This window comes from Pelophylax lessonae (assembly GCF_965119305.1).
Source record: "Pelophylax lessonae genome assembly, chromosome: 10".
In the NCBI taxonomy this organism is placed as follows: domain Eukaryota; kingdom Metazoa; phylum Chordata; class Amphibia; order Anura; family Ranidae; genus Pelophylax; species Pelophylax lessonae.
Window position 1 is genome coordinate 179,437,936 of NC_138777.1, and position 11,857 is coordinate 179,449,792.

Below are 11,857 nucleotides of genomic sequence, written 5' to 3' on the forward strand. Positions count from 1 at the left end.
GATTTTATTATTTTTATTTTTTTGTAAATTTCCATTTATTGATTTTAAACAAGAAAAATGCATAACACAACATAGATGCCATGCAGGGCTAACACAAAAACAGAAAAACAGCTGACAATTCATTTTATTATTACTCACTTCTGGACCGGAAAGATTCGGCACTGCGTTACTTTAACGAACAATTGCGCAGTCGTGTGACACTGTACCTAAATAAAATGTCCTTTTTTTCCCCACAAATAGAGCTTTCTTTTGGTGGTATTTGATCACCTCTGCGGTTTTTATTTTTTGCGCTATATGCAAAAAAACAGTGGCAATTCTGAAAATATATATATATATTTCCCATTCTGCTATATAACATTTCCAAAAAATGAAAAAAAAATGTAAAAATCAAAATGTTTTAACATTTTAAGCCAATTTGTTTTCTGCTACATATTTTTGGTAAAAAAAAAATCACAATAAGTGTATTTTGATTGGATTGCGCAAAAGTTATCGTGTCTACAAACTACAGGAAAGATTTATGTCATTTTTATTGTTTTTTTTTACTAGTAATGGCGGCGATCTGCGATTTTTAGCGGGACTGCGACATTGTGGCGGACAGATCGGACCCCTAACTGACATTTTAACACTTTTGGGGGGACTAGTGACATTACTACAGTAATCAGTGCTAAATATGCTTTAATAATGACACTGGCAGGAAAGGGGGTTAACACTGCGGGTGAACAAGGGTTTAAACGTGAGCCTAGGGGAGTGATTATAACTGTATGGGGAGGGGCTTGGAAATGATCACAGAGACCTGTGATCCTATATAGCAGGATCACAGGAGCTCTGTGATCATTCCAGGGAGAAGAACGGTCAGCTGTGTTTACAACAGCTCACCGTCCTTCTCTCTCAGCAGGGAACGATCGTGGATGTCAGGCGGCAATCGGAGCCGCCTGACCCGTGCATCGGACTTCCCGCTGATGAGTTGGGGAAGCTGCAGGCGCACGACTGACGTATACCTATGTCGGTTTACGCAGGAGAGGCTGCCTGCCGTAGTATAACTGCGGCGGGCGGTCCTTAAGTGTTTAACAGGTAATGAAAAAGAAGGGTTATAGTTTATTAAAAAACAAAACAAAAGAAGAACAAAAAAACAGCTTTGGCAAATAGAACACGTCCGCTCACACGTATATAGTATATGTGACTAAACTTCGGCAAACTTGTGGCTCAGTACAATACTAATAAGTACTGCTGCTCCAGGTTTGTCCACTACTGTCCACAATTGCAGGGTGCAGGTCCAGCTCATTACTGAGAGGCATATAATCACAAACAAAAAAATGGATGGCAGCCTAATGTCAGATGCATTTTATTTCATTAAAATAAAGTATATAAAGTGAAAAGCACCTGTGCCAATTTATTATATAAAAAAAATATATTGGAAAAATTGTGTGTGAGTTCTATGAAGGAGAACGCAGCTGCTACACTTTTGCCATAAAGGAAAAAGAAGAGCTTTAACACCATAAACAGCAGCGCAGTAGTCCTATTGCATGTAAATCACCCTACTCCAATCATACAAATAAATATATATATGTGACCACACCATATACACACAACTAATGTGCAATAAATAAAGTGCAATAAATCTACCGCTTAGCAGCGGTATTAAATATTAATCATCAATTAATAATAATAAAGTGCATATATCTGTAATGTACCTTACACTGATATTGTTTACAGATCTATGCACTTTATTATTATTAATTGATGATTAATATTTAATACCGCTGCTAAGCGGTAGATTTATTGCACTTTATTTATTGCACATATTGCACATTCGTTGTATCTATATGGTGTGATCACATATATATATATATTTATTTGTATGATTGGAGTAGGGTGATTTACATGCAATAGGACCACTGCCCTGCTGTTTTTGGTGTTATATTAAAATAAAGTACAATGTGATCTCATTTTCCTTTTTTACCCCATTTTTATGAAATAAAGAAGAATACATCTGTCATTGGAGAGCCGTCATCACTGTTGCTCAATAATGTTCATTCAGAAACATTTAAAGCTGAACTTCGGGCACAAAAACCTTCATTTAAATATATTCTTTAATAGCACAAATGATATATATTCTCTTTATGTACATCAAATGCCTTTGGAAGCCCGTTTCAACCCTGTAAAACTAGTGGTGACATCATCACTGTGTTGTAGCCTATCAGAGATCAGAGCTGTGGGAGGGACCCAACAAGCCCACTACATGTTGCCTACAGATAACTAGAGGGGAGGGGAGTGGAGGGGCAGAGACGAGACCAGTCATCCTGCACTAGGAGAGAGAGCAGCAGTGACTGGTCTTCATTACAGGAAGTTATGCATGGGTGCAAAGTTTTAAACTGAATTACTGCACAGATCTGGAAAAATACTTAAAGAACACCAAGGTGCTAGTAAGAACACACATGACTTGTTTTATTGGCACTACTGTCAGCCTATTACTGCTGTGTTAAACCAAAAATTATTGAAGCTATAATAAACCTTTTTTTTTGGGGATAAATAAAACTCGCAGCACACAGAGACTCACAAGTACCCTGCTAGATTACAGCCCTTCATTGCCCCCCATGTATAAAGGCAGCACGTACATATGTGCTTCATGTATAAGTATTTAAAGGCTTTTTGATAACTCCAGGCAGATATAAAAAACCGTCATGTAATCCAGTTATGAAATAAAATTTTAGAGACTGCTTCTTGTACTGCTTTTTAGAAGACCAGAAAGCTTAGCACTGAGTTTTAGGGCCCACGCACGCTCGGTTCAGTTACCTGTGTTGGAAAAACACAGGTAACTGCAATGACACATAAAACAATAGTTTTCTGTGTTGTATGTTCAGACCAAAACGCAGTGCAAATGAGATCACCTGTGATGTAATTTAGTTATCTTGGAAACCTGGCCTGTTAGTGGGCCCTGAGTTGAGGACCACTGGCCTAGGCTATAAGAAGATTGCCAAGCCCCTGAAACTGAGCTGCAGCGTGGTGGCCAAGACCATACAGCAGTTTAACAGGACAGGTTCCACTCAGAACAGACCTTGCCATGGTCGACCAAAAAGTTTGAGTGTGCGTGCTCAGCGTCATATCCAGAGGTCGTCGTTGGGAAATAGACATATGAGAGCTGCCAGCATTGCTGCAGAGGTTGAAGTGGTGGGGGGTCAGCCTGTCAGTGCTCAGACCATATGCTGCACACTGCATCAAATTGGTTTGCATGGCTGTCATCCTAGAAAGAAGTCTCTTCTAAAGATGATGCACAAGAAAGCCCACAAACAGTGTGCTGAAGACAAGCAGACTAAGGACATGGATTACTGGAACCATGTCCTGTGGTCTGATGAGACCAAGATAAACATATTTGGTTCAGATGGTGTCAAGCGTGTGTGGGAGTACAAAGACAAGTGTGTCTTGCCTACAGTCAAGCATGGTGGTGGGAGTGTCATGGTCTGGGGCTGCATGAGTGTTGTGGCACTGGGGAGCTACAGTTTATTGAGGGAACCATGAATGCCAACATGTACTGTGACATACTGAAGCAAAGCATGATCCCCTCCCTTCGGACACTGAGCCCTGGGGTAGTATTCCAACATGATAACTACCCCAAACACACCTCCAAGATGACCACTGCCTTGCTAAAGAAGCTGAAGGTAAAGGTGATGGACTGGTCAAGCATGTCTCCAGACCCAAACCCTATTGAGCATCTGTGGGGCATCCTCAGATGGAAGGTGGAGGAGCGCAAGGTCTCTAACATCCACCAGCTCCATGATGTCGTCATGGAGGATTGGAAGAGGACTCCAATGGCAACCTGTGAAGCTCTGGTGAACTCCATGCCCAAAAGGGTTAGGGCAGTGCTGGAAAATAATAGTGGCCACACAAAATATTGACACTGGGACACATTGGGCCCAATGTAGACATTTTAACTTAGGGGTGTACTCACTTTTGTTGCCAGTGGTTTAGACAATAATGGCTGTGTGTTGAGTTATTTTGAGGGGACAGCAAATTTACACTGTTATACAAGCTGTACACTCACTAATTTACATTGTAGCAAAGTGTCATTTCTTCAGTGTTGTCACATGAAAATATATAATAAAATCTTTATGAACATGTGAGGGGTGTACTCACTTTCGTGAGATACTGTATATATATTCCCTTTAGGAAACTCAAGTGCACTGTGAGCATTGGAGTAAATGTGTCTTTAAAAGCACAATCCTGGTATTTCTTCTAGGTTAGGCGATGTCTGAATGGCGGGGGATTTTTGTTTGGTCACTTTTTGAGCTTGACTGTCTGGAAATTTGAAGTGCCATTAAGTATGCAGTGATTATAGAGCAGGTTACAGCAAGCCGCCGGGGAGCACCAGACAAACACAATAGCTTCAGATTACATTCAATTGCTTTAATGTTTGTGTATGCTTTTCAGGAACGCTTCTGGACCCAGAAGGCCTGTATGATGAGGAGGTGTGCACCCCGGACAATCTGCAGAAGTGAGTGACTTTCATATAATCATAAAGAGGCAATGTCATGGTTGTATACTATAAATGAGAATGTTGGTGAGTGTGTGCATTTAAACTAAGTAGCCATGGGGGGGCTCTCGTAGCCTCACACATGCCTTCAGAAACACCAACTCCAGTAGCCATCTCCCAAACGAATCGTTTATTTAAAGCTGATCTCCAGACATGACCCAATTTCACCCCCAAACCTCCCTATCCCCCTCTACATCATGTCTAAGCACTTATTGTTTCCTTTAACTTGTTCTTGTACTAAGAAAGAGCTTTTATTACTTACGGTAACTGGGAGGAGGGATCAGCTTGGTGCCCTAGGTCAGTTCCAGTTGACATATGGCGCTTTTCCACTGCATGGAACCGAACGGTTCGGCTCGCTTTTTTGCTTTTCCACTGCTGGTACCGCATGGTATAGTGTAGGAACTGTTCGGTACGGTACGGTACGACCGCGCTTTTCCACTGCATGGAACCGAATGGTATGGCTCTCAAAAACAGTACCACCTCGATTGTGGTTCCAACAGGTACCATACCCGGTACCATATCCCACAATCCTTTGCATGCAGTCACTACTAGCCACTGATTGGTCAGAGAATCCCACCCACCCCGTTGTTATCCCACCCACTTAACTTTAGTCAAGCAAGCAAACCATACCGTACCGTACCGAACCGTTCCAACACCGTACCATGCGGTACCAGCAGTGGAAAAGCAAACCGGGCCAAGCAGGGCCGAGTAGAGCCGAGCCGGTACTTGCAGTGGAAAAGTGCTAATAGAGATGTCCCCTAGATCTACATCTCCCAAGAACCATTTCCCTACACACAGTATTTGTACAGGTTCTCAGGAGTCAAGGCAGCAGCTTTGCTTTCCTGTGAAAGAAATGAATGTACACATATAGAGATGGACGAAGATTTTCCAGGTTTAGGCAGAATAGTGTAGTCCAGGAGCTGACAACGCTGCTTGGGATTTCAGGGCAGCAGAGGCAACAATGTCAGCCCACAACAGTAATTTAGGAACTCATTGATTTTCTGGCAGGGTTAACAATCAATTTTCTGTACTTGCAGCATTTTAAACTTGCAAATCATAAAAATGACAATGTATTGCAGAAATGTTATTAAATTTTTTTTTTTTTTTTGAGCTTGAGCGGGTTGTAGCTTTTAGAGGAAAACATATTATCTAAGACAATAGCTGCCAGATGTCCCTGATTAGAAGTGGCAGTCCCAGGACATGACATTTTCTCTCCTAAAGGATCTTTGTACTTGCACATCTTTTTTATTATGTCTTAAAACGTTCTTGAAAATATACTGAAACAGAAATTTTGTCCTCAGAAATCTCCCTTCCTGGTTTTCAAATTCAACCATCCTCAGACCTACATTTTTTTTTCCAGCAAGTTGGGTCTATTTCTTTCTTTCTTTTTACCAATTTTCCATGGTATTTATCATTAGTATTTTTAAGTCTGTAAGTTTAAATGCAAATGGATCCTATAAACCAGACATCACTAAATGGCGCAATGCGGTACGGATCCGGACCAAGTGACGGTCACATCCAATGCACAGAGGTTGTGACACTTAGGAGCCTAATCTCTCTTTCGTCTGGCCACCCTGTAGATCTCTGTCTGTTCATTCCCCCCCCCCCCCCCCCAGCTGCAGCTGCTGTCATCCTCACAACAGGGTGGAGGGCAGGATGCACGGCAGTTCTGGACGGAGGGTGGGAGCTTCCCAAGCGAACATTTCAAGTTAGCAAGCCAATTGTTGGTTGCTAGGACATAGGGCAGTCCTAGCAACCAATCACGGCTTGTAAGCATGAAAAGTTTGCTAGCTCCTGCCCTCAATAAAAACCTACTGCACTTTCCATCCTCTGCCCCGGGGAAAGGTAGGACTGTGAAGGTAGCTGGGGACATGGTGTGAGGGGGATTTGTTATGTGAAGGTGGGGTGCTGTGAAGGGAGTTTTTTTGTGACGGGGCTGGGGACACTGCTGTGAAGGGGAGTGTGATGTAAAGGAGGGCTTAACACCTATGAGTGACATCACAGGCCATTAGAACTGCTAATGTATAAAATCTTTAGTATTTAACTGTATGTCTTCATATCAGATAAAATTATTTGTTATGTGTATGCGGCCTACACAATCTTGGGGGGCATACTAAATTTGTCTGCCTTCCAGGGTCCTGGAAAACGAGGAGGGTCGTAAGGAATATCTGGTATATCCCACCAGCAAGAACCACTGCCCCAACCAGAAGGGAAGGAAGGTTCCATTGAAGGGTAGCGGACGAAGGATTGATTATATGTTGTATTCTGAAGAGGGACTCAATATGGAGTGGAAAATGGTTAGTGGTCTTTTATCACTTATGGCCATTTACATTCAGTAATTTGTTTTTATACACTTTGTTTGGTCCAGATATGGTTTACATTGTTTTTCTAGAACACATAGACAGTGCATATACCTATATAACAAGATGTAATTGGATGGTAAAGAGGTGTTTACCTCTCTAGGAATCAAATCATCATTTGTGCTTATTAGAGAATTGTTGGCTTTCAGTGTTTTCATAGATGTATGTCATTGGTTTGAAGTAAGACATACCCTCACCTCTTGCTCTGGTGACAACTCTTAAAATTGGTATTTTCTGTCATTTTCTAACCCAATGACAACAGTCACCAGGACAAACCGAGAAGATGAATTTCCCAAATTGGGACATAAATAGCAATAAAAAGCTGGTCGGGGTTTTAAACCTCACCTGCCAAAAACATCTTGTTTTATACATACAGGGGTATATAATAAGACATGCATGTTGGTTGAACATGTTTTTGGACATTCACGATTGATTATGGACTCATATTTTGATATATTATTTTAAGATTGTTTATCACCTTGGAATTTATTCCTCATATAGATTGTAATTTGGTGTTTTTTTTTTTTTTTGTGCTAAAGGGTTTGTCCTTTCACCTGCTCACCATTTTTGTTGAGTTGTCACCATATGATTATATATTTGACATATTATTTATAAGTTTAGCGCATCTGATTTACATTTTCTACATCACATATATTTTCTAAGGTTGCAGCTTTTCTTATTGTTCCAGCGCACTTTTTTCTACACAACAATATAATAAGACTCCTGTATGTATAAAACATCTTGTTTTATACATACAGGGGTCTTATTATATACAGATCACTTATAGCAACCAGTGAAACTTGAAAACCTAAGAGGCCAGGAGTGGAAACGATTATAGCAGAATTAGGTCCTAAGTGATGTTGTGGCTTTGGCTCTATCATCTCCCTTCAGCTGATCTTGATAGGGATTGCAAAAACCTCAAAAATGCTGTCTAATTTTCATTGTGTGTATTTGGCATGGCCCATCAAAAGCAATCTGCCTACAATTGCATCCCCCCTTCCAAAGTGACAGATATGTGCACAGTTTTGACCGATTGTGCTATCCCGTGGTTTACTGCATGAAGGTTGTAGGTGGCCTCCCGGGCATCCACCAGGTCCTAGACTCCTGTTTAAGTTGCCTTCTAGGTGAACAGGCTTTGCCCAGACGGATATAACAGGGGAACAACCATAAAAAGGAACACAAAAAGTTAATGATATAGTAAGGAGAAAATAAAAAATTACACCAAATAGGGTAAAGTACAACTAAGGGCTCCTGTATGACCATCTAAACCAAAGTCAGTACAAAATCCAGTTGCTATGTGATATACAAGGCAGAGAGGGGGAGGCGCTAACTAAGTAGTATTAAAAAGTAGTCATTTGCACAGGATTAATAAGACTCAAAAGAGGTAGAAAAAAATTTGTGCCCGTCATAATACTATGCAGTCCCAGTGGTCTTTGCTGTCCTTAAGGCTCCACAAATGGTGTCCAGATAGGGAAGGAGGAGAGCCGTATAGAGTATCTGATCATCCAGTGATGGACGGGGCCTCCAGGCTAACCAGCGTGGAACGCGGATGCGGAGATTATATCACCGGTGCATGGCGGACGTCCGAACCAAGGGCTGTCAATCAAAGAGGCTATGCGCTCAAAGCTCACAGCTCCTTCTACTAGCCTCTATGAGTGTGTGAGGCCAGTAAAAGGAGCTCTGAGCTCAGAGTGCAGAGCCTCTTTGATTGACAGCCCTTGGCCTGGACTTCCGCCCTCCACAGGTGACTTAATTTCTTCATCTGCGTTCCACGCTGGTTAGTGTGGAGGCCCCGTCCATCACTGGATGATCAGACACTCCCTCCGGCTCTCCTCCTTCCCTACCTGGACTGACTTCCCTACCTGGACTTCCCTACCTTGAGCCTGCTGGATGGTCAAGACCACTGGGACTGCATAGTATTATGATGGGCATAATATTTCTGCTACCTCTTGTAAGTCTTTTTAATCCTGTGCTAATAAATGACTACTTTTCAATACTACACTTAGTTGGCGCCTCCCCCTCTCTGCTTTCTTCATGTTTTACAGAGTCCCTGGACATACTCTGAGGATGGCTGCCTTATTCTAGTGTTCTTTTATCTATCTGCCTGAACAGCAGACTTTTATTATTTTAATTTTAGCAGTCCAATTTTTTAGAGACATACACAATTTAGAAGTGCCAGATCCCCACTTTATATATTTTATGTGATATACAGTACAAGTCTCCAAAATAATACAAAAAACTTTCTTTACTTTCTCTGAGTCAAATCCTCCTTCATTTGTGTCTCACATGAGACTCCCAGACACTGCAGTTGACAGTGGGAGTGTACAGGACTAGGTGTGGTTAGGAGGTGATTGATAAGCTACAGGCTTGTTCATTGGCAGTAATATTGTTCCTGATAGGTTTTCAGCCCACTGTAATGCAAGCAGACACAGCCTACATGAGAGTGGCAACTCTGCTCTGAATTCCGGATCAGTGCAGCCTCGTTGCCACACCATTAGCGGAAGCTGCATTAGATAGACTTCGTTGGCAGGATTAACAAGTATTTGTTGAACTTTGCAGGGGGGCTAAGGAAAAACTGTATGTATAGATGCACTCAGAAATAGATGCTGCAGCACACATATTTAAGAAGTGGCCATATTTTTACTTTAACAGTTGAATGTAAGAAAAATTAACTTGAACTTTAAAGGCCGAGAGAAATCTTTCATAAATAATGTGTGTATATTTCTTCTTCTCCTAGGAGGTTGAAGAGTACAGTTTTATCACACAACTAGCTGGACTTACAGACCACGTGCCAGTAGCAATGCGACTGACCGTTTCTACAGGGGAAGAGGAATCATAAGCAGGACTATGGACTCTGCCAGTATTAATGGGGAAGTACATGTGGCCCAGGGGTTACTCAAAGCCTCAGAATCTGGTGCAGGGGGATTTCTCCAGCGTCCTATTGGAGCCACAAAGAGTCCTCCACCATTTGGACTGCGTGATGGAAGCAGACAGGAGGAATGAGTTCAGAGGTTTTCTCATTGGTGCCACTCCTAGGCACCAGACCAGGTCCCACAGTGGGCCAGCTGCGCCCTCTATTGTATACCGGAATGTGAGGAACCTAGAACGGATTCAGTGCCATTCTTACCAAGATGTTTTTATACCACTATATAGCACAATATAGTTTGTAACCGTGAGATGCTGTTCATTGTTTCTTTTTCCTTATTTTTTTTTTGTTCTTTTTTGCATTTTTTTGTATATCTAAAGGAACAGAAGGACCATTAATCTTTTTACTTTCTAGGCTCTTGTTGTAGTAACGAACAGCTCCACTAGCATGCGCTATAATTGCATGAGGCTCTGCATTACAAATGCCAATATCACCTGGAACACCTAAAGAGAGGGAATCCACCGGGAATGTCAGTTTAAATAGGTAAAATGGGGGTTTCCTTGATTGGCTAATACCTTTTTAATGGCTTTGCGGGATTTTCTTTAGTTTTTTTTTTTCTTTTTTTTTTCAATTGTATTAGAAATTACACAATAAAATATCACCTTGCTTTTATCAATCTTGTGTTCCCTAAGTACTTTTAAGGTCTTAAAAAAGGGCTGCTGCCTTTCTAGCTCCCTTGTGAACTAAAATGGGTGTAAGCCGGCTGCCTTCTCCTGAGAGTTCACTTTAAAGTTGAACTTCCACTAAAGTTATACCGGCCATATGATATCTTTGTTATTACTGAAGTGGGCGACAATTCCCACTTTACTTCTAGGCCTGTAAAATTCTAACTAAATTGGAATCCTACCTGTTACCTACACAGAGTAATAGCTGTCCCTGATTTGGAGGGACTATCCCTGATTTGGAACAAAGTCCCTCTGTCCTTCTTTCCTCCTCATTTGTCCCTCATTTTAGTCTGATCTATATAGTTGTATATAAAATGAACTATTTATATTTTAAAAAGTGTTTCCCAGTGCTAAACCTTTCATCCAATTTCTAAATTGCTGCATTTGTAAATTCTTAAAGCCAATATATAGGAAGAGTAATGGTAAATACAAGTACTTGTGGGTTTAACTAAGCATTTTTTAAATAATTTGCCTTTAAGGGGGCATGGCCTGTGTATGTGTCCTATACCTACATACTTTTTCTAATTGGTGTCCCTCATTCCTATCTCAAAAAGTTGGGAGGTATGGTAGACTTAAGCCCCGTACACAGGCGTCGAAAATTGGCAGGGAATTTTCGTCCAACGTCCGATCTGCCGATTTTCGGCTTGTTAGTATGATGCTTCCGACAACCAACTCCGACTTTTCGGCTGAAAAAAATCCGGTGTGCAGGCTATAAAAATTTTTTTGACCGTCAACATGTTGACGGCCGATTTTGGTGCAGTCAGTACAGATTTCGACAGGGAAAAATCTGATGAGCAAGTCTGGGCATGCGTAGTGAAGTAAGAACACAAAGAAAGCAAACCAACACATGACATCACTTCTGAAGTAGAATTTTGTTGGCCGAGAAAATTCGTGTGCAGTCTAGGCACATTCCAACCAACAAAACACAACTCTGGACAAAAGACGGACGATCGGTCGGCCGATAATCGTTGTGTGTGTACGGGGCTTTAATCACCACATACACTATTCTTTGTAGACACCCTCCAAATTGTTGAGTTCAGGTGTTACCAGTAAAGGGTACGTCGTTGCCTAGCAACCGGTTTAGAGGGCCAATTTTTTTTCAACAATTTTTTTTTTTTTTAGTGTAGTTGTGAGGTCTGAGGTCTTTTTGACCCCAGATCTCACAATAAAGAGGACCTGTCATGCCTATTTCTATTACAAGGGATGTTTACATTCCTTGGAATAGGAATAAAAATGATCAAAATTTAAAAAAAAAAAACTGTGTAAAAAAGAATAAATAAAATAAATAGGAAAAAAAAATGAAAGCGCCCTGTCCCCTTTAGCTTGTGCGCAGAAGCGAACGCATACGCAAGTCCTGCCCACATATGTAAACGGTGTT

At 41.3% G+C, this 11,857-nt stretch overlaps 1 protein-coding gene across 1 annotated transcript in view; it reads left to right on the top strand.

The window, feature by feature from the left end:
- The window catches only part of SMPD3 (sphingomyelin phosphodiesterase 3), a 61,215-nt gene extending 50,785 nt beyond the window's left edge, over positions 1–10,430 (top strand). Inside the window, exons 5-7 of the mRNA XM_082270823.1 lie at positions 4,426–4,489; positions 6,663–6,825; positions 9,626–10,430. Of these exons, the coding sequence (XP_082126949.1) occupies positions 4,426–4,489; positions 6,663–6,825; positions 9,626–9,727 (329 nt within the window). The 3' untranslated portion in view covers positions 9,728–10,430. The remainder of the gene's footprint in view (positions 1–4,425; positions 4,490–6,662; positions 6,826–9,625) is intronic.
- Positions 10,431–11,857: the final 1,427 nt, after the last annotated feature.